Genomic DNA, 26,701 nt, shown 5'->3' with positions numbered 1-26,701 from the left:
TAAAGTATATGCCAAAGTCAGCAAACATATGGATCCGTGCAAACTACGCTGCACATACTTTTGCATGGAGCCTTGCCTAGCCAGCTTAATTCACCATAAAAGTGGAAACCACTTATCAGTGCGAGTGCGACATACAGGTATCGGCGTGCGATAAAAAAATCTGCATGTGCCCTTTGCTGAAGGAGCACATGCAGAGGTGGCACCTGCTGCCAAGTAATGTCAACCTCCCACACTGCACTTGTGTTCAGGTAGGCATAGCAAAACAGAGCACCAAGCACATGAGTGCCTCTGCATGACTTCAGAAAGAGTCAGTAGACAGAAGTATATGAGGAAGGTTGACTTTCATGCTGAAGGCGAGAGCACGCAAGCAACTACAAGCCACCTGTGATGCTATTGCACTATCCTAGAATGCAGTACTACTTCATAGTACTTACACCACCCGCTTTCTACAAGTCTTCTAAGCTTGTCAGTTGCTTACCCAATCAAGACAGCTTCTGTCCATTTTCTGAGTTGCTACAAATTGCAGCACTTAACAATGCCATTGCACTCAGAGACTAGTTATGCCACATGTAGAAAAACACGTTCAAAAAGATGACAACCTCTTGCTTTACTTCTTTCAGGCAGTACAGTTCTCTTCAGAAAAAAAAAAAAAAAAAAACATCGTCCCTGCAGTGAGACTGATGATCGAGCCTTTCCTATCACTTACATCGACCTATATACAATGTCTTTTTTTGGCCACAAAAAGCACTGCAGCCCATTTCCTCACTGATTTAAACAATGCTGAAGAAAAACAGGCTTTCTTGTAAAACAAACAATGCAGAGCAAGGGTCAGTCATCAGGATTGTTCAAAAGTCTTAAAATATACTAAACTGGCAGCAGGATTCAACTCTGCTGCAATCCATGCAAATTACAAACAAATCAAAAAGTCACAGGCGGCTCTGGCATCAAATTATACAAGTGGAGGGAGGTTAAATGCCAGGCCCATTAATTCGCAGCTCACAGCTTCTCTTACATCGCACCCAGTGTAACATGGCAAACAAACAACTTGAGTTGTCCATGGCTTCATGGCTATGCACTTGTCTGCTATGACCATGCAAAACCGACATGACGCATGGCATCGCAAAGACATGCCTCCTGAAAAGAAACAGGTGTGCTAACATTTTCTCCGCAAATGACTCTTTGTAAATGCTCAAAAGGAAGACCAGAAATGTAAAGAGAATCACTGGGGAACATCTCTCGCAGACCTTACGTACAACATAGAGGAAAGCACATATAGCCCCGGAATGTCAAACAATGTCCATAAGGAGGCCAAACCGAGAATCCAGGCTATGCAACTATGGCCTTCGCAGAGCTGATGAACCAGCGTTTAGCTCAGAGCAGTGAGGAAGCAGCAGCTGCAATGATGTGAAATCCTTCAAATACACAACAGAAAAAAAAGGAGGGGAAAATGAGAATAATCTAGCAGTACGTTTTTCTCATCCTCGACCAATCCAACACTGCAGAGACAAAAATATGAGAGATTAACACGAGCTTAGCAGTACCCTTTTCTCTTCCATTGCTATCAAGCTGTAGAGATGATGACCACGCAGACACAGAAGGTGCAGTGATGATGTGGGATCCTTTGAAAGCGCCATGGAGAGAGAAAGACAAAAAAGAAACAGTCTAGCAGTCCCGCTTATTTCCCCCTTATATGATAGCCTATCCCACAGCCGAGATGATGACCTGGCAGACATCCGGGTCCTTGCTGCGCACGGCGAGGTTCATGGTGACACCCTGGGCGACGCCTGTGGTGGCGAGTCGCGCCCTCACCAGAACGTCGTGGCCACCCCGGTACACGCCTGCCAGCAGCAACGTGTGGGAGCTCTTGCCGTCTGGCACCTTGTCCGAACGCTCGCACACTTGCATGCCCAGGAACTGGATGATCTGCTGTACCGCATCTGCAGAGGGTAGACATCGAAGACACACCGGCTCTTTATGACAGTGGGGCTCCATGAACGATGAAAATGTGCTACTTACTCGCCAAGGTCACTCATTCAGGAGTTCTGCAAAATGCCACTGCTAACCCTTCCTTAACAAGAAGTGACATGCTGTCATGTGGAAGTAACAGCAAGCAGACAGCGGAACGAAGGTTTCTGTGAATCTCAACTCGATCACAGTTCATATGAATTTACAACATTCCCTGGCGAGAATAAACCGTGTACAATGTGCGAGCCCTGACTGCAGCCTAAAGTGCTCACACAGCAAAGCCTGCACATCACCAATGCCACTGCCACCGTTCGTGCAGTATGCACCGCGAGCAGTGAGCAGCAGCGTGCAGCCTGCACATCAGCAAAGTAGCGATCACCAGTAGCGTGGTATGGGCCGCGAGCTGTGGCATGCCTGTCAAGAAATCCAGTCAGCCACATAAACAGGTCTACATGAATGCATTTTAGAGTTTCTGCATATGGATTTTGTTCATTTTGGACTATAAGAATTTCGGTTGACACTGACTTTTCACAAACCCATCAGGTTTGTATCGTGATTCTGCTACGACACTAGGTGATTGCCGCAGGTATTGGGAACGGAATACCCTATGCTCTTGACTGTAAATTTGAGTTGCAGGTGTAGTTTCAAGATGCGGCCTACAAAGCAAGACCAACAGCAATCTCGAGTACTGTAGAAGCTCTCACACGACTGGCATTCACTGTCCATTCCACAGTGGTCTGGACACAACTTGCGCAGAAAACAGAGCAAATAAAGCCACATGAAATGGTGACAAACAAAAACACGGCAATGTGTTATGCTTTATTAATAGAGCAAGGGCAACTTTCATGATGCTCTAGTGAATGTACAATCCATAGAAAGAGGGGCCACGTAATTGGCAGATGTGCGTGAATATTAAGAAGCCAAGCTGGCAAAACCTTAGTTGCTGCCTTTGAGAGTCCCAGGAGAAGGCTGCACCAGTTGTGAGCCACTGCTAACCTTGAGAACACTCGGTTGACAAACTCCAGGCTTGGCCAAACTAGCCTTCCTCGCCTCCTGCACTGCACTCACAGTGCAAACATCTGTGATAGCAGCTTTTTAACACAACAGCGTTAAGGAGCTTGTGTCGCAGAAAATCTGGTATCGTTGACCGTGAGTGAAAAATCCATGAAAAATCCCCAGAGAAGCAACCTAGGAGGCAGATGGGCCACCTGGGTCATGCGACAGTGTGGCGTCATCACAAACTACCCACTGGATTGTGAGAAAACTGCCCACCAAAGGCAGCACCTGCCATGGCAAAGCAGTGCCGCATAGCTTAACCGCTATACTACTGCGCCAGGAGTGGTATGAAGACTTCCAGGGATCTATGAATGCAAACTAGAGGATGGCCAATTCAGTATATATGGGCACAAACCCATTAAGTTATCAGTCATACCTTTAAAGCGGAGCTTAAATGTCCCCTCCAATTTTTTTTTCTCTTTCTCATTGAACGCTTCAACTACACAGCAGAAGCACATTGCAAGTGGTGATACAGCCCCTGCTACTTTCCGCAGCACCCTACTCCGCACATGTTACTGCAGCTGCCCAGTAAACCCACCTTGCAAAGTCTTCATGGTGCTGAGGGCGTAGGTGTCCTCCACTTGGTTCTCGTTGCCCAGTTCCTCCCAGGAGGCGGCAAAGTTGGCCTTCAGTACCTTCTGCACATGGTCTGCCACCGTCACCTCAAGGTCTTCCAGCTGCAGTGGCCAAGGGTCATTGTCATACCCCTATCCCATCTCCCCAACCAAAGTTTCGAGAGTTCCTTTTTTTCAATAACAAATAATTTCACTAGTGTGTGCCAATTGCGGTGGAGGTTGAAACGAGAGTTTTCACACATCTGGTGCACCTAATCTGCACTTTATGTTTCTAGCTACACAAGTGCTAACCTTGTAAAAACATTATTACTGTGAGCCTGCTTCTCCCCCAGTACTGGGCCTCAAAGGACAAGAAATAGTGGGGAATAACTCTCAGCACAAAATTAAACACAAAACAGACTGCAACGCAGCACTTAATGTTGCCATGGCAATAACTGCAGAAAGCGTGCAGTAGCACGGACAGTGCAGAAAAAACAATACATTTATGCTTGCAACGATTTTGGAAGACGTACTTACCACATACTCGTCCTCGTAGCCCTCATCATCGTCAGGTTCACCAGTGTTGGGGTCACAGTCCTTGACCAAGTATTTCAAAGTGTTGCTAAACGTCCCTGCGACTGAACACAGTACTCACATGTAACCCAATGCAGTAGACGCAGGCAAACGGTCAGATGCAACTACAGTGGATAGAGGTAAATGCTAGCTCATGGCAACTGAAAGAGTCAAAACTTTCAAGAGGACAACTCCACAATGGTTTTAATAAAGACATTGGAGAATCTACCAACTTCAAAGATATCTGCGTCGTTTAAAGAATAACTGTTGAGCTACAGTGACTGACCAACACAAGACTGTCACTTGAGGATGCAATTTATAAGAAATCAAACTTATTCCAATTGCACAAATACAGTCAAACCCGCAGATATCGAACTCACAAAAAAAACGGGAATTAGTTCGATATATTGTGTAATTCGAAATACAGCTTTAACGAATTTGACAATGTACAAACCGTACCTCATTAAAAAGCATTCATTATTTGCTAAAGACATGTACGGCGGGACTATTAGCGCGAGAAATAGCCGCTGATCTTCTGCTTTTGACTTTGAAAGCATTATTGAGCATACACTTTTCAACGCTGTCAAGCACCTGAGAACAGCTGAGCCCTCAGCCTTCTATGGACACACAGTAGCGGCGAACAACGCGGGTTGGAACTCGTTGGATCCTCAAAGTTACTGTCACTGGCGACACCCCTAGTCAATCGGCAATGACGTCTTCCACAACGAGCTCTCCGGCAGTCGGAACATCGTCGTCGACAGAGACGAAGTCTGTTGCTGCAGTCCCATCACAAATGGCAACAGGGAACTCTGAAAGCTGGCTGAACAAATCATCAAGTTCCTCAAGTGGTTCACCGCTATCAAGCGGTTCATTGCAAGTGTTAGATGAGCTCACGCGAGACTTGCAGGGAACGACTTTTTTTCTCCGCATTTAACCCTTCTGATGATCTCCAGCTTTGAAGATACTGACAGGTTCTGTCACTTCACAGCAGCCATCCTTTACGGAGCGACGGGCTCAGCGCTCCCAGAACGCAACAAAGCACACCAAGCACATTGAATGAAGCAGTTGAGTGAGTGAGAGATAACCGCATGCAGGCACATGTGGCTGTGTGTGGGAGTGTGCAGTTGAACCACTTTTGCTAGGGGTGACCGGGTGGCTGCATGAGGGAGCGAGAGCAGCGCCGTGCGAGCGCTGTTGGGCTAAACCACTTTATCGAAAGGGGGGTTTGACGCAGCTCGACCGGCCACTGCGCAGGAAAGCCAACTTCTGGGGTGGTTCTGCACGGCTTGAAGTTCGATATATCGAGTGTGGCTGCTATTTTTATTCGAGGTGTTCGTATTTTTTGCTATACTCATTTTAACAATACAATGTTCATAAACTGTTCAATATACGGGGTAATTCGATGTAAACGGGTTCGATATAATCGGGTTTGACTATCTGCGCAATCGACATGCTATGTTCCGCAACAATACTGAATCTCAGTGCTAAGCTGAACAGCAGTAGGTGTAATAGTGTGGTGCAAATAAGGCACACAAAAATGCCCGCTCTCGTTGTTACGCTAAAAGAGTAGTACGCATATGATGATTAAAAAACAGCACAGACATCAAAGCTGTGCCTTCACAGCAGTCTTTATAGTATTCTTCCTTAGAAGTTCAACAAATCAGATTAAGCTGGTACAGCAGGAACCTGATCCTCACTAAACAATGAAGCAATCTCAGAAGAGCCTTCCTGTGCCCAGTCTCCCAAAGTTAAGCCACGCACCCAGGAGGGGATCCTCGAGCTCCATTTCGAGGCAGACGTATGCCGTGCCCGGGACATTGTATGCCAGCTTGGCACAGGACACCTCTGCAATGACACGGAAGCCTTCCGCAGGCTCCACAGCCACGCGCACGTGCTCCAGAATCTGGTCGTTGAGTGTGTTGGTGCAGTCAAACTGCAGAGAGGCAAAAGCACACAGGAGAGCAGCAGGGGTCAGCACTGAAGGGCATTAAGTATTTTAATACCACTCAAACAAGTCAGGGACACGAGGAAGGCCATGCTGGAGAAGTTCACAGGGGATATGACAAGCAAAAGGGCAGAGATCATCAAAAAATACCTTGTGATCAAGATGCCATGGGCCAATTTTAGTTTATCTAAACTGCCTAAATTACTTATGCGCAGTACACACTTTAAGCAAAACTCGTTACTGGGGAGAGAGAATACCTTTACATTATATTTTTATTTTTTTTTGCATTTCATTTTCCGACTTCTGTCACTACATTTCTCTGCGTAAACCACTTAAAATAACCTTTTATGTCAACATAGCACAAATAACCTTTTTATCTGTTGACATGTAAAGGTTATTTTTGCTAATGTTGCTCATGTAGCATGTAGAAATATTTTACTGCAGAAATTAACAGCATGTCATCATTCGGAGTTTAGAATCTCTTTTTATACAGTTGGCAAAGTAATTAACAGCTCTTTTTCAACGACCATTGTGAACATTTAGACGGTAAAAACCCTGCAATTGCAGCCTAGTTCAATGTGCCCTGGAATAGCTTTTCTGCTCTGTATGCCAAAGCATGACTGCTTGACACTCTTGTCTCCCCAAGCCTTATATATGTAACGTCCCTAACGGAACCCTTAAGGGGAAAATAAATGACGATGATGATGATGAGCTGGGACAGGATTTATACATCCATGTAAGAATTACTGTTCAATCCTGAACATAAACAGCCAAAACAGTTGTTGCACACTTTCATAGAGATTCACTCAACCTCTCATGCCTCACTGAATGCACATTTGCAATGAGAGTTACCTGCAACACAATGTGCCTGCTGTAGACATGCTTGATACATTTCACGACATACTCCGTCTCGGACTCTGTGAGGCTCACGGCAGGAGAGGACTTGAACAGCGGACCCAGACCGAGGGCCACCAACTCTGGGATGTTGGCCAGTTGTTCTGCAGAAAACGCAACAGCACTCTCTTCATCTCTTGGTAGCCACAGGGCAACTTGTGGCGCATCTTGCAGCGCAACTTGTAGTCAGACAACAAGTTGCGCCAGCCAGTATAAGAAAGCCAACGTACAGAACCACAGCAATCACCTGTGGCACATAAATCTATGCCTACGCCATCCGCTGCGTCATCAGTCATATCACTGAACATGCATTTGTTGTGGTGTCAGTGTTGACAAAAAGACGATTGTAACAATGTCTTTAAATAAATGCACTTGCTCCAGAGGGTTCAGCTGAAGAAACTGCTCGTGCACCAGTTGGTTGTTTTCCCTTCCAATCCCTCACACCACCACATTAAGATTTAACAGAGCATTAGAATGCTCCCTACAACAGTCAAATGAGCATTTCCACTGCCTCCGCAATGTGAGCCAAACTGAAACATAGCATGGCACACTTTCTAGGTATGTCAGCATACGTCCCATTGTTTCCAGAGCCACTGAAAGTACTAACGGTGCAAAAATGCATGCAAGACCTACCGGCATATAGATCTTGTCTTGACGCGGCCACCTTGTCCGTCTTGCCCTTGGGCACAGCTTCTGCATCGTTCAGGCACAGATTCGCCTCAGCTCAGACACTTGTTCCCATCGCCTCTCAACAAACACTCCACACAACAACTCAATAGGTCTCTCTCTGGTGTAAATAGTGTGACGTCAAAAAGGTGTGGCCCGATGGGCAATGTCGTCCACTTTTGGCTCTGAACAGGTTTTAATGGTGTTGACTGCTCCCCCACCGCCTTTACTCCCCGATTTGAGATGCCTAGCAGCCCTTCTTCTCCTAGTGAGAGCCTCCTTGGTACGGTGCATGTTTTGCCCATCGGACCAGAAACATGTGCGCTGATGACATAGGCCGGGAGAGGTCTATTGCGAGTCTCTCGATGGTCACCAAACACTTCATCTGCTGAACTCGTAAAAGCCCTGCTAGTGCTAGTTCTGAGAAATGAGAGTCAATCTGCTGACGCTCAGCAAATGCTACAGCTTTTCGTAAGTTCAGACGTATAGCACCTGTCCTGTCCTGTTCCGAAGAATGCCACCATGTTCGAAATGCTGTTTGTGTATGCAAGACTTGAGCACGCTAAACTCTGGAAATAGCATATGTTATGCGTGCTAACATAACATAACATGTTAGCGTTAAGGCTAGATCTGAAATAGTGCTAGGCTCAAGCACACTTTAAATCACACTGTCCTTCTCAAGTTCAGCGTCCACTGAGACTACTGGAAGAAAAAACATCTTGTTGCAGTGGCCATACTTCTCCGAGAGGCTTTTCCTCTCATCTTAAAGCACCTGGGCACTGCTAGAATGCCGTAAAGCATGGGTCCGAAAAAGAGGTAAACAGAGCACTCTTTGGCATCCTAACCACATTCCCACCTGTCCCACTTGAAGTTGAGAGATGCGGTGTGTTTGAATGCATTAGAGACAAAGTTGCACAGACACAGACAAACCTTGCACTTTATTGGCACAAGGTTATATCAGCTCATTAGCTTAAGTTAACGAGCCTTTGAAACAGCTGCATCTTTTTCTTCAGAGGTCAAGCATCTCAAGAAACTAAGTTACAGAGACACTAACTAAGTCCTGTTCTAACAAGTTTCATACCGCAGGGCAGATTATAGATCAGGCCGCCAGGAGAAATGCAAATGCACTGCACTACATGCTTGCATGCCAGCAAAGCAAAACAGCATGAAAAGAAAGAAAGAAAAAACAAAGGAGAGAAAGAGAGGAACCAGACCGAACAGGCTGGTGCCAGTGACAGGTGCAAGCACAGTAGTCTTGTTGGGCAGTTCTAGGAGGCAGGAGCAACATGCAGAGAGACAAGGCAGATAAGAAGTTCAAGAAATGTCAAGAAAAGCTCAAGGCATGCTAGTGAGAGAGAGAGATCTGCAAAAGAACCACTCATCTCTGCACTCAGCAAGCACTCCCAAAGTAAAGACTCCCCAAGGCACAATGACGACATCCAACATGCAACCAGTACATGCAGAAGCATTGGGTAGATATTGTTTGCGCACACACAAACTGAAAATTATGCACTCACCTTCAACTGTGCCAAAAAGACCAAAATAAAAATGAAATTCTACTTTGCACAGCAATTAACTAAGTCAGTACATTGTCATTGTCACTAAATATCAAAATGCGATCCCCATCTCGTCACAAGGCAATGACAGCTAAGGCAGTCTCCACATTAGTTCAGTGTCACTTGGGGGAATCCCTCACGGTAGAGTCAATTTCGATTAACAGACTAATTGCCCATCGGCATCCACCTCAGCACAGACCACACCGCTGCAAAGGAAAGCTAAACTCATCAACTGGAGAAAAATCTGGCCCAGTCCAGGGCTTCAAAAGATACAAATATAGCTTTCCTTGGCAGCCATATGGCAACACTCAGGTGGGTTCCAATGAGTAATTACACCCTAATCTGAAAAAAAAAAACCCAAAATACTCTAATAAAATTTAATTGAAAATAGCTGTCTTCTCACACAACACAGTGCATGCCAGCCGTAATTTCAAGCAATGTGGCCCCTCTTCGCGCATAAAGCTGTTCCATGCAGAAAAGGCTGATGCGTACAAAAAAACAAGAACAAAACAAGAGCATGCATATGCATCAAGATGACGTGCAGTGTTCAACTCATCCCCGTGGGAAGACCGTTCACTCCAACCACCACAAGTAACGTGTGGAACAATTTGTAAAGTGCTTACGTCCAAGGGTACCAGCTGCCTCAACAGATGCTGTGAATGACAAGACATACAATTTTTCAGTGCTTTTCACTTTCCTCTCGCGACAGGTCGCAACACAAACCTCCTTCCAGAACGCAAAAGCTACTCAACGCCATCAGCTGCGCTGAAATGAAGCCTGCTGCCATGCAGGGCACATGAGCAAGCTTCCCTTGAAGTACAAAACCATTCTCCACACTTCGTGGACAATAAATAGCAAGCACAAGCACCAACCTGAGCTAAGGACACAGCGAATTCCCTACTGCCCTAAGCACCCTACTGCCCCAAGCATCCAGTCTTCCTAGACGTCCCGTCTCCCTAGACATCCTGTCCTCCAAGACAGCCTTTCAGAATGAACATCCTACCAGCTGCCTATGCACTGTTAAGAATTCAGGCAAGTTGCCAGGCAAAAGGAATACAAATTTATGGAAAACAGTGCAGTAAGTACAAAGCCAAAGGAAGAACTGGCGTGATTAAATGCTGATTTCAGCATATGCTTTGCTGAAAACAAAGAGTTAAAAAACAAAAACAAATATGCCGTCCACATTAATGCCAAGAAGAGTTTTCAGTTTCACCTCTTACTGGAGCAGAATTTGTTGCAGAAAATCAATTCAGAATAGAGCTAAATGTTTACTTCACTTGCAGCAACAGGCAGAGACAATGTACCAGTCAGAAATGGTAGCCCGAGATAACAGGTAGACCAAGGTTTTTCTCAGGAAACTGCCACCATTCCCTCATTGCACATTGTCAGTCGTGACTCTACTTACAGTGCCTACACCCCATCTCTTAATTTCCTTGCAGCACTATGGAAGCTAGAGACTTCCTCGGCCAATCAGGAGAATGTGTTAAACATGTTCGTCCGCACCTCATCATCTGCTTGTCTGCTCACTGCGTATGCAGATACGGTTGGAAAAGAGTATAAACAGAAGCCTTCTACGTATTGAACAATGAAAGAACATTAGGCAGATTTCGAATAGTGTACACACACTTGCGACCACTGCACACCAGCATTCTATGGGAATCGCGCTGTTTGTCAAATATGGAAACGGAGATGCAATAATATTGTCAGTATAGTGGCCCATCTGGTTATTAGATTGAAAACCACTTTTGTCAACAAACCAAGATTCTCCTTTAGGCCTACGAGAGGCTGAATTGCCACTCAAAATAAAAATAAAGCAGATTTATCACTCATGCATTTTGCTCTAGGCGAGATTAGACAAAATTAAAGCCCAATGCACCATTTAAGACCAGTGAATGTACTGAAAAACACCGTAACAAGGACAAATTCCCTTCGAAGCAAGGGGTCGTGTTCTGAAGAACGCCACCAAGTTCGAAATGCTGTTTCAGCGTACGCAAGACTCACGCAGGCTAAACTCAGGAAATAGCATATGTTATGTGTGCATACATTAAGGCTAGATCTGAAATAGTGCTCGGCACAAGCACACTTTAAATCACACTGCCCCGTATGCCCATTTTATGCTGGCACTGCACATTGCGCCTCCGCACTACTTCGCAGCTTCGACAGTGTTGCAAGGAACTAATGAGATGGAGCATAGCGTAGTGTTCTGCAGTGACAGTTATGCTTATTATTATTATTAATGGTTTATCAGATTTGGTTTCTACCTTTGTCGAGGCGTTCTGGAGCAGACCTTAAGACCAGGAACTAAAAGCACTAAATTCACTAAAAGCAGAGTTTTACATCCTGCAGACATATTACAGCAGGGTCTTAGAGTATCCATAATACCCTGGTTAAAGCTAGTGCCTGCCCTCCCCTTAGTTCTCTGTGTTTCCTACAGTCTCTACTAAACCATACCTTACACGGGAGCTAATGCAATCAAGTGGCAAGCCTATACAGAAGTCATGTCCTGAGCCAGGGGTTCTATATCTTTGACATTAGCGCTCGGCTGGTCTGGCACAAGGAACAACTGATCGGCGCGAAACTTGGTGAGAGCTCCAGCGTGTGCATGGGCACATGGTTCACACAGGTGCAATTACAGAGGTGCGCCCATCAAAGCACTATGCACAGGCAACCACAGCCAAGCCAGAGATGAAAGCAAACAGCCTCACCTTGTCCATTTTGAAACAGCGCAACAAAGACGGGACGTGGAAACTGAGAGTGTAAAGGTGTCTTTACACCTCAGTTTCCACGTCCCGTCTTTGTTGCGCTGTTTCAAAATGGATACGTACCAACTTGCCCAAATTTCTGCTTTACTCAAAGCCTCACCTTGTGTTTTCTTCTCCACAGGCTGCGTGGCAATGGGAACACAGCTGATATCGAAGGGGGTGTCAGTCGGCTCAGCAATGTAGTGCTGCAGTGCCTTCTCCAGGCCCACTATAGAAACCTGCAGGCCTGTCGATACCACAAAGCCTTCAGCGAGGCCTCTGAACCAGCCGTTACACAAGCCCTCTTGCCTGAGCTCATCCCAATTTTGCACTCTGTGCAATCCTGCTGTAGTGGTCTGTGGTGCTTGCCGACATTTCTAAGATCTATAAAACTTTCATCCTAAACTAGCAACTTGTCTCCTTTTCATTTTGCAAGTGATGACAATACCACACAGAGACGCATACACGTAGCAGATTCTCCTTAACTGAGCCTTCAAGGGACCAGACATAATTGTTTGAATTACAAGAAGTGCACCTTCGTATCACCATCTTGTAATACTAGGTGGTATATGATCGTAGACTATAATCCAAAACTAAATGAGGCCTGCTTTGTAGATACTATGCATACAAATAGTATTTCCTATCTTTCTTTATACAGATGCTGCTAAAATCTTTAGAATGACATTAAATATGGTTGAAAGGCAGTGATATGTTTATTCAAACAAACTCCACCTGGTTGTGTGGTTGGAAAAAAGTAATCAATAATGCACAGGCTTCTCAACAGAATAAAACCCATGTTAGTTGGAGACTAAAATGACAATATAAAAAAAAAAACGAGTCATCTCATCGAAAGGCTACACAAAAATTAAAGAAAAAATTTTGCGCATCAGCAAATTCATTTGGTGAAAAAGTTAAATAACTGACAAAAATAATTGAAAAAATTTGTAAATTATCAGCTAGCTTTTGACGACTTGCATGTGGCATGGACTTTCAATGGCATTTACTCTTCATAATGTACACATTTGATACCCACTTTCAAAACCATTTCATAGGCCCCTTAAGTCAAAGTAGATGACCTTCAAACAATCTTGGCACATCTGATGCTATCACCTCATCCAACGGAAATCCTCATCATTCGTGGTCTAGTCATATATCAGATGTCTGCAGTCCTTCACTAAGGAAATTGTGGTTTATAACGCGGAAACTTCAAACGACTCCGATTGCAACAAGGTTGCTAGCCTATAATACTTTTATTAGGTCCAAACTAGAATACGTGGTGGTAATTTGAGACCCCCATAATAAAAAAGACATCAGTTGGAACGCGTACAAAGGAAAGCTATTCGGTTTATATTCAGCAAATATAGATGGCTAGGTTCCCCCTCACTTCTGATGGAACAACATGGTATCCGTTCATTAGCAGTTTGTAGAAAACTTAACAGGTTAAATTTTTTGCACAAATTACTTACAGGTAAGCTAAACATAGGCTCATGTAATTGTATAAAGAAATATACAGCTCGAAGAACCATACACACAATAACTCCCTATTCCCAATTTTTGCACAACGGAAGCATTTGAACACAGTTTTTTTTCCAAGAACTATTGTAGACGAACTGCTTACCAGCTACAGTAACTGATTCGAATAATTTTGCAAAGCAGCTTGAAGATTATCTCATATAAGTTTTAGTTCTGTACTGACTGGGAGTATCCACCATGGCTTTCTCCAAGTTTTTGTTTATTTTTGTGTGCTTTTGGTTTTGGGCACAATGTCTGATGTATCAAGCTGGCAGCTTGCTCTTGTGTATTGTGCCACTCCTGCTTGGGCCGAAATGGCTTGCAGTACTTGTAAATAAATAAAAATAAAATAATCATGTGCCAAGCGCAGATTAATGACCACTCTAAAAAACATCGGGACCCACCGTCGAGGATGTAGCGTGTGCCAAGGGCTTTCTGCTTCTGTCGCAGCACATGCAGGAAGTAGGCAGCCCGGTCGCGCACCTCGTCGTCCGTGTCGAGGAGCGAGCGCTCCAGAAGCACCAGGATGTTGGGCAGTAAGTCCTCGCAGTGTGCCCCAAACTTGGCCAGAGCACTCACCGCAGCTGCACGCAACCACAGGGGGAAAAAAAAAATGACGCACTTTGTGTGAATAGGTTGACCTCCTGTATTCACAGTGCTGTAAACTAGCATCCTTCTAAAACTTTCTTACTCCAACAATTCTTCAGGTACAGCATCTGAAGCACTAGGTCCAACCACACAATAATAAAGGTGTGAGGAAATACGACCAGACACTTGAGTTCACAGCAAAGAATGCAGTTCAAACATCACAATGTCAAATTTCCCTGATCAGTCCTAGAGTGTGGTATATTTCACTTACCATTCCTTCTCTATGACCCCATAAGGCAAGGAGATTGTGACGCTCAGGTGCAGCAGTCACTCACCAGCACGCACGGGGGCGTTCTCCAGGATGAGCCGGTTGTACATGAAGCGGATGTAGCGGGACGGCATGGAGCCCTGGGGCCCCTCGCGGCCCAGCAGGCAGAGGATGCGCACCGCCAAGCTTGTGTGCTCGCAGTCCTCGATGAACTCACACAGGTGGGACAGCCCTACAGTTGACAAGAAGGGGAGGGGACAAGCAAGATTGTGAATAAGAAAAAGACAAACTCACTCGTAGGAGCGTTGGCAAGGCCTTGGAAAACCTGGTGCAAGACGAGAGTCCATAAAAGAAGATGTGTCTTCTTCAACGTGCTGGTCTTTATTTGTGCCAGACTTTACAAATTTGAAAAAGACGATGAAAGGGCATTCATGTAATGTGACATGAATTTCACTGCTAGCTGTTACGGGGGCAAAGCTGTGTAAGAAGGTTGTGGTCATGTGTAAAAGGTCAATTGGGTATGGTACCATTTAATGCGGACAACCATGAGATCTTCAGGGATGCGGGTTGTCTAGCTATAAGAGCAATGCCATAAAATGAACCAACTTGCCCAAATTAAGTTCTACTGATGGCAGCATTTGTAACAGTGAGTGCGCCCAGGCCAAAGCAGTGAGGTCCATGCACAACACTCAACGCAGCCAACACTGTTAGCACATATAACAGGTTCAAGTCAGCACCACAAGTCAGATTCCACGTATCTATTTGCGGATTTTAGGTAAGAGACGATGCAATCCAGCAGTCCTGATCCGATAAGACCACTTTATTTCTCAATCATGCCGCATGCATTTCTATAACAGCCACACCTCGACCAACATAGCCTCATTTGTCCTTGGAGGTTTGTAGGGACCAGGAAGTATGTGAAGCTAAGGGGCCTACATCACATGTGCTTGTGTTGTATAATGCTTTTATTGTGCTCTAGCACTCTTCTTATGCGGATTCCAGATGATCTCAAGCAAACCATACCTATCAGGTGAGCAGAAACACTTAGGATATATTGTGCGTGCAACAGCCACAGATAATGCATGTGACCCCCCCCCCCATTTGTTCTCTGAACCGAATTTCTTCCCTATAGTAACAAAACTGTTGCCAAACTTTGTCATTAAGGCTGTTGTATGCACAACAGATTTTTCAGATGAGCTGCTAGTGAAATTCAAAGCAAGTGGGGGGGGGGCTCTCACACTTCTGCCCATGGATGCACACACAGCAGGCAGAAGGAAGGAAAAAGGTGTCTCATAGATAGCCAGTGCCTCACCAACATCCTTGGCCTCTGGGTTGTCCTCGATTATGTGGATGACTGTGTCCACAATGGCCTTCTTGTACTCGAAGCCACCCTCGTCGCGGAGCATTGACGCCAGGAACGTCATCAGCACCAGTAGCTTACGAGGGAACTTTTGGCACAATGACCTGAGAGGACAGGAACAGCAATGTGGCCACAGGGCATACTTCTGTGGCAGCTCTCACCTTCAACTACACCAGTCCAAGTATGCACAGTCATACTATGCACAGCTTGCGAGATCTCAGAAATTTGCAGACTCATTCGGAACTACTTAAGCTCACGCCTTTACTTGCTCTAACTCTCACAAACTCCCTCACAAACACTTTTTGCTCACACATGAAAGCTTGCTCAGGCATCAGCTTGGGTGAGAGTGTGAGTTCTCTACATACACGTGCTCTGATACAGCAGGAGGCCGAACTTACCGGATGGCATGGACGACGACAATCTTGAATTCGTCCGAGATGTCGGACATGAACGAAGTGATCTGCTTCATGAGCCTCTCAATGCTGCTCTCACTGCCAGTCTTGAGCAGCGTCGTGATGGCCAGCGTCGCGATGGACCGGTTCACGTCTGTTATCAGGTTCTCCAGGTCCAGGTTGCATGCCGTCACCGCTGCTGGGTGTGCCATTGCCACCTGGTTTCAAAACGCATCTCTAAGACATAGCTAAAGGCCGGAACTCAGTGCAATGCACGCCAAGAATGCAACAGAACAGGCACACTTTAAAAAAATCTTCCTAGTTGAAATAAAGCCCTCATTCGAGCCCTCAACCGAGGATAATTGCAATATGCAAGTCACTGCATCAAACAAATTACTGAACTACCATGATGGCTAGTAGATAACAGGACGAAACCATATTTACCAAAAACTAGAAGCAGGAATGTACTTACCCGTGCAAGATTAAAAACTGATTAAGGAAATGAATTCTGCATCTGGACTTCATGGCGCGAATTATTTATGATAGAAGCTCGCTGATTATAATGAAATAATAATGAACCAGCTGATCTGAAGACACTGACTAATGCGAGTGCTCTCGTGACAGAGGCATAAATAAAGTTAGCAGATAGAAGATGCTGAATTTCGGAGCCACACCAAACCCTAACTGAAGTTCTACCCAAAGCAGAGCTCAAAGCAGCCTGCACCACAAAGCCACTCCAATCCAGCACATCCAGGAGCTGTAGAAACATTGGTAAAGTGCTGGACCAGGCGCAAGGAAATAAAATCCCGTTTTTCTGCCCAAAGTACGCAGGCACCGTAGAGATGGGAGTGGGAAAGGCTTGCCTTGTTCAGCGTGCGGACAGCCGCAAAGCGCAGTGTGGGCTTGGGCGAGCTGCAGAAGAGCTGCAGCACGGAGACGGCCGGCGTGAGCTCGCGGGCCGTGGTCGACCGGAGGTTGACGATGGCGTGCGCCGCCTCGTAGATCACCATCTCGCTCTTGTGCCGCAGGCAGCTCTCGACAAAGGCAAACATGGGGCTCTCGGGCCTGCCGCAGTTGGAGGACAAAGAAGGATTGCTCACGACAAGGACACGGCAACAAGGATTGCTCACTTTCTTCAATTCATGGGTTACAAGCCAGGACAATCCCCAAGCCACAGACAGCGTGCGAAGCCTCTCAACTATGTTACAACGGCTGCGTGCTATGCTTACACACTAGGGGCCAGCCAATGTCAGCTAGCACACTGTGCCATGTCCAGGCTGAAGTCATGAGCAAATTAAGCTTTGTTTGGTATCACTTTAGCAAACCTTAAGAAATGGCCTCCTTTAAAAGGTAAAAAAACTGCACTAAGAATACACAGCAAGCACACAACAACACACACAAAACATGGTGCTCACTGCGCCTACCAAAGCATATTTCTTCAATGTGTTAAAATGCCGCTATTACACCACTTAGCCCAAACAACAGCCTCACTTATTTGTTTGCAATGCGCACTATGGTTAAAGTGAGCAAGCAAATATTCAAGAACATTACTGAACATGTTATACAAAGTAGGCCTACTAAACACTACAATTTGTATTTGGGAATTGGAAATTGCGAGAGCCAGCAAGTTTTTTTCGTGAATAGCAAGGATACTTTCATTCAAGACTTATAAAGCAGAGCAAGGTCAAGAGACTGCTGAACACTCACCCAACACCATCTTCCTCTATCAGCTTGCTGGCAATACGTATCTGCGCAAATAATAGAAATGAAGCAGTCATGACTGCTGTTGCAATAGCTGCACACCAAATGAAGCTTGTGCAATAAATGCTCCTCAGAGCAGCGAACCTTCAACAACAGACATGCTGAAATCAGAAGCGCCTTTTTTTTCTTTCTTTCTTGCAATAGAAATTCCACTGCCAAAACGTCAAACAACGTAAAATTTCCTAACGCCCTGTCAGGTTTTGTGCTGGAAGGTGTTGTACTAGGAAGCTTTTCCTGTGGTTTGGTTTTTCACTGCAGTAGCTATAAGTCTATAAGTGTGGCATTCAATCTGACATGTCACCACAGATGTGAAACAGCACTACGAATAAAGAACCTATACTTAAATGCCAGCAGAAACTGCAAACCCAGCATGCAACGATTGCAAGATGGCTGTGCACAAGGTGCAAAACTGCGAAAATGTAACATTTATGCACCTATCATTGAACATCTTCAATTTTGGGAGTAGTTCAAAGAAATCGAGACCACATACAAAAAAAAAAAACAACTCACACAACGCCAGTTATCATCCACTGCTTCATTCTCTATATAACAGTATGCACTGTCACAAAGTAAAAAAGAAAATGAACCAAGCTTCTGGGTGTCTCCAGTTGTCATCACCAAAAAAGTTAGGAAAGGACTTCTCAGACTTGTAAATGGATACTAAACATTGACTGTTCATTTTTGCCACAAATGCTGCAATCCACGTGTTTATTTTGTAGCGTGAGCTACACTGGCGAGGTTGAGCAGTTTCGCGTGGCTCCTGGAGAGCCGTGCTGCGCATGCGCGAGGAGCAGTGACGTCAACCGGCGCACAGCTGGCGTGTTGGAGCCACCGTCACCGCGCGCACCTCGCCAGTCTACGCATTCCAGAGGAGTGACTTCATAGCCGTGGCAGACGCACTGGCGCCAGCACGTGCCCAGCTGGGCGCCTCCGTGCGCAGTAGCCATGTCTGACACTGCGCCGGAGCCGCTTGATAGCGCCTCTCATTTTGTGCGCATGCGCAGAGGTATCAGTGGGGGTATACATATAGCGGGGAGTTTGCCAGTGTGGTATAGCCATGGATAAGGAGAGCGAAATTGCTGCTCAGTGGCTCAGCGTAGCTCACGCTACGTATATCCTGGCATAGCCGAGCTAAGCCACTGCTAATTTTTTTTTTTCACTGTGCTGCTGTTTTCTCTGTAACCTCAAAATTATGGCTTCTGGATTCAGTTAAGTGGCTAACCAAGTTTTAGCTTTGGAGACAATTATTTAGTATTCTATAGAATAAAGAACTGAATTGAACTGAATTTTTATGTCCACTTCTTTAAAAAGCATATCCATAACATTACAGTTAGGTTACTCCACTTACAACCCCCATCTCCCCCCTCCCCAACCCGCCTCCACTTACCAGCATGCATACGGCATAGGGTGACTTGAGGGCTGACCGTGCGTACTTGGTGACCAGTTTGGAGACAGCCAGCCGGTCACTCTTACGGATGTGGTACAGCAGGCCCAGGGCATGGAACTGCACACAGTGACCAGTCAACAATAAAGCCAAAAGAAATGAAATTACACTATAAACTCGGTTATAGTAAAAAATCTGATATAGTAAAGAAGTTACAGTCCCATTTCACCTTCCACAGATGGCTGTACATTTTGTACAAGCTGGCTATGAATGCACAAAGAAGGCGGCGCGAGTCGCTAAGAAAGGAAAGCCAGTAAAGGTGCAGTGAGGACTAGAATGGGCAATAAAAGGGCGTGCGTTTGTAGCGCGGTAGCACCAAGCACGGGGAAGCGGCGACAAGAAGCGGAGGTGCAGTGGCACTGTGCAGGTGGTTTTGCCGCTTCACAGTGCCCCGCGTGTTTCTTGACTGCTACATCTTAAATGACGATGAGGCCAAGGAAGACGACGCCTTGATCATGCAAAGCTTTGGTTTTCACATGGAATCAAACTGGCGTTACATTCGTAGCCGTCTTGTATTCGTACAAATTCAGTACTTCCAAACCAAGTCGAAAATGTGATAACATGTGATAATGAAAATAAATAATTATCACATAAAGGGGCAATAAGAGCAAAGATGTAAGGTATTTCTAAGTGTTTCTTTTATAAACCAACACTTCGTGCTTAGTAAGCAGCCAGAGTAAGTATAGTCAGAGCCATGCCATGACCAACAACTGATATAGTAAAGACCCTGAAATAGTAAAAATTTTTGCTGGTCCAAGCTACTTCACAACAGAGGGGTTCTACCGTACGAGAAAATTTTCAACCTAGCTAGGACAACTGCCCTATGCATCTGGGAACACCAGCCTGAATGTTAATGCGAAATACTTGGGACTTCATGCCTTACCTGGACCATAATGTTGTCAGAGTTGACGGCCTCTTGCGCTTCGTTCACCCATCGCTTCACGACGTCTGGGCTGACAAACATCAGGTGCTGCATGAAAGGCGCACAGGTTTAGGCCAGGTGGCCATTTACCCATTCCCTTTTGTTGATAGCATTTCAAGGCAGCCAGTGATAGCAGAAAGATCACGCAATTACACTTTTTAATTTTACCTGCTGACTTACACAAATGCACCAAATAGTCAAAAAACGCTCAAGAATGAAGCGGTAAATGCCCCCTTTAACGAGGCCCTTCAATCAAGAAAGCCGACCTAATGCCCTGATGGTGCCGCCACAGTGGCTCAGTGGTTATGGCGCTCGGCTGCCGACCCGAAAGACGCGGGTTCGATCCGGGCCGCGGCGGTCGAATTTCGATGGAGGCGAAATTTTAGTGGCCCGTGTACTGTGCGATGTCAGTGCATGTTAAAGAACCCCAGGTGGCTGAAATTTCCGGAGCACTTCACTACGGCATCCCTCGCAGCCAGAGTCGCTTTGGGACGTTAAACCCCATATACTATAAACTAATGCCCTGATGTCACCTGCCTCCCACCAGCCAGTGTAGCATAGCAGGTGTGCAAGGTGACTGATCGCGACGTCACGAAAAACTGTCGGTGCCAATAGCTGGAGAGCCTTCTCTGAAGGGCATTTGCTGCTCTATTCCTGAGCTGCATTCAACTAGATGGGCTAATTAGTTTTGCCCACAACAGCACAAAATGCGCTTGACAAGCCACCATCCCAGCTTTAAGGTTTCTTCAAGCAATTCACCAAGACATAGTGAGCCCGCCAGAGCTTTTTGTCAGGGCCACCACGATAGAACCATTCAGCGAATGCAGAAAGAAGCCAGAATGGTGCTCACCAGAGAAGACACCAAGGCAGCGCTGGACACACCGCAGTTTTTGTCCACAATGGCTTGCTTCATGTAACGCTCAATGGCCTGTAGCATGCTGCTCTGTAACAGACACGTAAAAACACCAGAAAAAAAAGAATGGCGCACTGCCCAGCAGCCACAGGAAGAAGACTGCAATAATCGGAACATGTCAGCTTACATCGGTAATCTTGCAGAGTGCCCGTATTGCTGCGGGACGATACAAGTCCTCCTGTTCAAAGAAATGCCACAGATAAGCGGCCTGCACCAAAAAGACACACAGTGGTTGACCTCACCTTGCCTGTCATGTCCTTGGTCAAACTGGAAAATGAGAAGGAAGGACGATACAATCAAGGTGAAGATGATCCTCTGTGCATAACACTGGTGCAGATACTATACAATTGTACACCAAGGAAGCAACAGACGGAACACCGAGCTCACGCTACTGGCTCAACAACCCGACTGAATATGTTTGCAAGACAACCAAAATGTTGTACAGTAAAACCTCAATTTACCGAAGCGAGTAAAATTGGCAGTTTACTCTGTAATACTGAAATTTCGCTACGTCAAAATTTGTCTCTTAGCATGCAAAGAATCCGCCAAAAATGCGCCGCGGAAAACTCAAGAGAAAAACATTTAGTGGCGATTAAAATGATCATTTATTTCTGTCTTTTCTTCCCCAGCAATAACAGTGTTACGCACATCTTGCTTATGTTGCGAACTCGCGAGCTGCCTCAGCACATCTATCTCTCTCGCCAACAACTGTGCCAAGAAGGGGGAGACGCACCCGTCTTGAGTTTTGGTTCGCCGACACGACAAAGCCACTGCCACCACTGTGACCTCGCCGTTGGCAGCGGCCTCGTGGCGGGCCACGCCGTCAGCCCCCCCCCCCCCTTTACTCTCCTTTCTTTTGCCATATCAGCGAGAGCGAGAACAGTGTTCTCGAATCAACCAGCTATTGAAATGAAATCAGGCCACCCTGCTTCTCGTGTTTTCCTCTGCAAGCCTGAGTGTATGTATTCTTGCACATATGCACATCGCCTGAGTGAGAAGCGAGGTGCGAAGCGCATGACTGGCTTTACAGCTGATGAGTGTGCCAACGGCACTAATCCTTCCAGTCCTTTTACCAGAATATGGGCATCTGTAAATGCCGTAAACAGGGTTTGCCGCCTTTGTGCGCAGGCAGCGCTTCGCATTTGGTGCCGATTTTGGGCGAGACAGTGAGAGCCGTGGGCTGACCTGGCAGGCTGCCAAGGCTGAGCAGATGCTCATGACAGCCTCACTCATACTACCACATATGGCACGGCCGGAGGTGCACTCACCACAATGATCGTCATAGCTGTGTCTGCCTACGCACTCTGTATGTGAAAGCTGGGCAGCTCTCATATTACATGTGCGCTCCGGTGCACGTTTCGGCATGGGCTCTGCTCAAACACTTTCCTGGCGTTCATTGACTGGTGTTTCAATAAAGTTGCTTCTTTCTCTCTATCGGGTTTGTTTCCAGCCAGCAACGAAATCTCGTTAAATTGAAAGAGCGGCAAAATCTATTTCGTTATACTGAAGCTGAAAATACAAGGCGAAGTTACAAAAACTCGAATACTTCGTTACATCGAAGATTTCGTTAGAGAAGTTCGTTACATCGAGGTTTAACTGCAGAACAGCCTCATTTCACCTTTGGAATTGTGAGCTTCTTAACTTAAAAAGAAAAAGGTACATGGCACTAAAACAATGAAGGGCGGTTACCTAAATCAAGGCAGAAACAAAGTAAACATGCAGTATCAAAGCCTGATAAAAGGAATATTTTGCCAACTGCTGTTGGCAAAATTGCACAAAAACATGCCACATTAAATTTATTTTTCGAACAACCACAATAACCAATCCAAAACTCAAATGGCGGCTGGCGTATGCAATGCCTACAGCAGTGTAGACGAAACATTATTAATTGAATTTCGTCCCTTTTTTAGAACCCGTATTCTTACCATGCCCGTTTTTGTATCCACGTCAAGGAATGAAAACCAAGACTCAGGTTTCCACAGCAGCTTTTGAAAGTCATTGGGGTTAATAAAAAAAAATTGAGAACCCGCTCTCGACCCCGTGACAGCTAAACATGTTAAGACAAAACATGACAGCTAAACATGTACCTGCTGGTCACGATGATCACGTCCTCTGCGACCTTGGAGAGCTCCTTGATGCCCAGATAAACGAGACGTCGCAGAACTGGATCTCGACACTGGAACAGCTTGGTCATGGCAAAGAAGGCCTCTGTTGCCTCCCGTGTCCCAAGGCTCTCCCCCTGTTCGCACGTCAAGACAAACACACGGGCACATTAATGAAGGCAGCTTTGAATACTTGTCCTCAAGTGGATTTTTATGATTGGTGCTCACGTGACAAAGAACAGCTCAATTTGGTTTTGCATGATGCCCTATTCGCTTGTGTTACTTGCATGCTTTGAGTGCAAAAAAACGTGTTTCATCATTTATGGTAACACCAGACGAAAAATGTCTTCTAGAGCTGAGAAAGTATTGTGCCACCTGTTGCTAAAATGGCAAAATTCCCACATATACATATGCCTTAGTTCAACATGTGTAGAGAACGCCACAGTTTCTTTACTTGCAAAATAGTTACATTGCCAGCTAAACCACACTGCAATTCTATTTATTTTGGTTGGTTTAAGGAGTTTAGCATCCCAAAGGGGCTCTGGCTATGAAGGACGCCATATTGAAGGGCGCCAGATATTTCGACTACTTGGGATTCTTTAACATGCACTGACACCGCACAGTACACTGGCCTCTAGAACTTCGCCTCCATCGAAATGCGACCGCCGCGGCCGGGATCGAACCCGCGTCTTAAGGGTCAGCAGACGAACGCCGTAAGCACTCAGGCACCGCAATGGCTGTATTTATTTTGGATGTGTGAGGCAAGTAGTGTTGCCAAACTTGCTGCTAGCAAGGGCTTATAACCAAAATGCTACCTCTCTACAAAGCACGAGTGAAAATTAAAAAAGCAACTTCACATTAACTGCACAGAACCTGTTGAGCTGCCATGTACAAAAAAAGCTGGACAATGGGAGCCATCCAACAACAGCTTCCTTTCAGCCTAAATGTAGAGAGGTGAGAGGTAGAGACCGACTTGATAGAGTATTGTTCATGCAGTTTATATCCATTTTCAGCTTTGTGCCAAACTCTCAACGATACCATTTTTTCATTTTCACTACACATGCAATACAGAAACTTGCGCCATAGGGTGCATTCCCCCCCTCAAGAACTTGCAAGGGACTGCAGTGTCAAGATATAATTTGTATACCCAGAAAATGTCTTTACAGTAAAGAGAACAAAATGCCATAAAAAGAGAAAGGAAATACCCTTTCTAAATGAAGCAGATGTTGAAACACATTTTGCTCACCTGATTCAGCAGGTAGAGGATCTTGGTTAAGATCTCCGCACATTTCCGCGGGTGGACAGGGGACTCGTTGAAGGTGCGGGCCTAGAAGAAAAGAGCAGTCACGTGGCATAAGTCAGGCTACACTAGAGCTAGACTAGGGTGATACTGACAATTATAATCATGCCCTAGAAATCATACAACAGTAAAAACTATAGTAAAACACACACTGGTCACAAGATGAACAGTTTAAAATAACAGACAAGCCCTAAGGGGACTGCATGCAGTTAGTAAACAGCAAACTAAAGGATACAGTAGTCTACCTAGGACATTTAAATGAACACCAAACTGCACCTCTTAAATGCCCATCTTAGGGAGAGTACAGTCATGAAAAAACCGAGAATGTTATTCACACTGTCTTTGCATTGAACACACGCGCACACATCTTTAACAAGTATGTTATCATGAAACAAGGAAAACAAGGCAAGCAAGGAAAATTTATCTGCATTCTGTTGTTCTCAAAAGCAGCAAATGTTTGAAACAAACTATACCATTTTAAAACAATTACTTCCTTCAGCACAAGAACCGACATGCTTAACCTTACAACTGCAGCATGATATCCTTAGTCGCTCATGGGCCATACAACCGGACACAATAAAACGCATGCATATTAGCTCGACAAAATTTAATTTGCCTAGATAGGCAATATGCATGTTTTGTTGCAAATAATGCAGGCCTCAGTGCAAGCACTCCGTCCATAAAATTTCATACACCTGTCTACCTAAACATCAGTTATCTAGCTTTGCCAAATGTCAGCTTTGTTGCAAACAAGCTGTCGAGCTCCCACAGCATTGTGCGTGCATGTGTTTGCCTTATAAGTAAAGCAAGCTTTCAAATTTCAAGCAACAAGCTAAAAAAGGGTCTTTGCATATAAGATGAAACAACGAAAGTCGTTACTCCAAAATGTACATAAAGTTACATGAAAGCAAACAGGCCTGGCCATCGTATCATCAACCTCAAGCGGGAGCCACCGTTGACGCCAGATGACGTAAGCGGAGTGCTGATGCCACCGTATTATAATATATTTAGTGAGAAAAAAGTGCAAACAAAACAGAGTCATGAGGTTTGCTCGATTGACGTGTGGGACTATGCGCGTCGCTGACATAATGGAAGAGATACTAGCACTCTTGGTGACGAAAGCCGAAAGTGACGACTCACCTCTTGAAGTACGGCAGTCTTTTCGAGGTTACTAAATGGATTGCTGCCCCCTGTTAAAAGGACAAACATTTGCCTTTAACAAAAGTCTGTAAACTTCTATACTGGTGCTCGCAGCAACAAGAAGCTATACTGGTGCTCGCAGCAACAAGAAGCGCTACACACATTCAGAAGAGACGTTCACATGGCTTCCATACGACGAGCAGCAGCTACCACAAAACGCTTCGCGATAACGACCATACAAGTTGTAAACAGCGCCTTATGAGAGTCTACAGGTTCGCTAGGTTAGTAAATTCGAAGACTACTAACGACAAGGTTACACGCATTGACACTTTCTTGCGAATGCACTTGCCAATGACTGTCATACGACTGATGCATTCAACCAAGCAGCACAGACAGACATCTCTTTCAATGATTTACGAGCACCGAGCCGGACAAATGCGCGGTTACTCTTTCCCAGGTGATGCAGCGATGTCACCACGGAATTTAGGCACGTTTCTACCGCGGTGACTGCAAATCTAAGATCGCGAACAGGAACACGTCGGCGGAGAGAAACGATCATGCTCTTCAAGTCGCTGTCACAGACGCTCGCGTAGCGGACAGCGTCGATTAGTTATCGAATGAAACGTCCTTACCGGTATCACCGCCTGCCGAGTTCATGGCTGCAATATAGAGACGTTTAGGAATTGGCAAACGCGGTTAAAGACGGCAGGCAGGTTCTAGCTGTACGCCGGTAAACATTGCCGTGTTAGGGTTAAAAAAGCGGCGGACAGCACTGCAATCGTTGGTCTCGAGGTCGCGCACGAGGTTGAAGCGATAAGAGACACTCCCAGATATGCATCCAATAGAGGCTCACCGTCTTCTTCGTCCTTTTTTTCGCGCTTTAATACATACATCTTGAGAGTAGCCACTAACTTTCGGTCTCAACTCAGATGCCACACACCTCAGAGCCACGTATGTGACATACTCTCAAAACCGTTATCGTCTGCTGAAAAAGAAGCGCGTTTTAAATAGAGGTCGCTGCCAGTCTAAAAGTTCGTCTGCTAGCAAAT

At 45.6% G+C, this 26,701-nt stretch overlaps 1 protein-coding gene across 4 annotated transcripts; it reads right to left on the bottom strand.

Annotated features, from left to right (window-relative positions):
• Positions 1-588: 588 nt before the first annotated feature.
• gammaCOP (coat protein (coatomer) gamma) lies at positions 589-26,641 on the bottom strand. Of its 4 annotated transcripts, none has more exons than XM_077640038.1 (23): positions 26,506-26,641; positions 25,653-25,702; positions 24,459-24,539; positions 23,198-23,349; positions 21,353-21,377; positions 21,238-21,288; positions 21,048-21,140; positions 20,159-20,245; positions 19,219-19,335; positions 17,778-17,818; positions 16,934-17,135; positions 16,077-16,288; positions 15,631-15,782; positions 14,386-14,550; positions 13,867-14,046; positions 12,072-12,197; positions 9,833-9,862; positions 7,621-7,680; positions 6,946-7,091; positions 5,910-6,081; positions 4,113-4,213; positions 3,560-3,698; positions 589-1,937 (listed from the first exon to the last, which is right to left on the bottom strand). In XM_077640038.1, exons 1-23 carry the CDS (start codon positions 26,543-26,545, stop codon positions 1,699-1,701), a joined length of 2,661 nt encoding a protein of 886 aa, XP_077496164.1. In that variant the 5' UTR covers positions 26,546-26,641; the 3' UTR covers positions 589-1,698. The 4 variants fall into 4 exon arrangements, with proteins under 4 accessions (XP_077496164.1, XP_077496165.1, XP_077496166.1 ...); XM_077640039.1 differs by having other exon boundaries at positions 26,285-26,615; XM_077640040.1 differs by lacking the exon at positions 9,833-9,862.
• Between the last annotated feature and the right edge of the window lie 60 nt (positions 26,642-26,701).

The sequence above is a fragment of the Amblyomma americanum genome, chromosome 10 (assembly GCF_052857255.1).
Source record: "Amblyomma americanum isolate KBUSLIRL-KWMA chromosome 10, ASM5285725v1, whole genome shotgun sequence".
NCBI lineage: Eukaryota > Metazoa > Arthropoda > Arachnida > Ixodida > Ixodidae > Amblyomma > Amblyomma americanum.
This window is presented reverse-complemented; position numbering and strand designations above follow the sequence as displayed.

Bases quoted from the DNA above. Each gene is read 5' to 3' on its own strand.
- gammaCOP (XM_077640038.1), bottom strand. From the start codon at position 26,545: ATGTATGTATTAAAGCGCGAAAAAAAGGACGAAGAAGACG. The intron at 23,350-24,458 runs GTGAGCAAAATG...ACGTGCGAACAG, and splicing joins TCCTCTACCTGCTGAATCAG to GGGGAGAGCCTTGGGACACG. The intron at 1,938-3,559 runs GTGGGTTTACTG...TACCCTCTGCAG, and splicing joins CACCATGAAGACTTTGCAAG to ATGCGGTACAGCAGATCATC.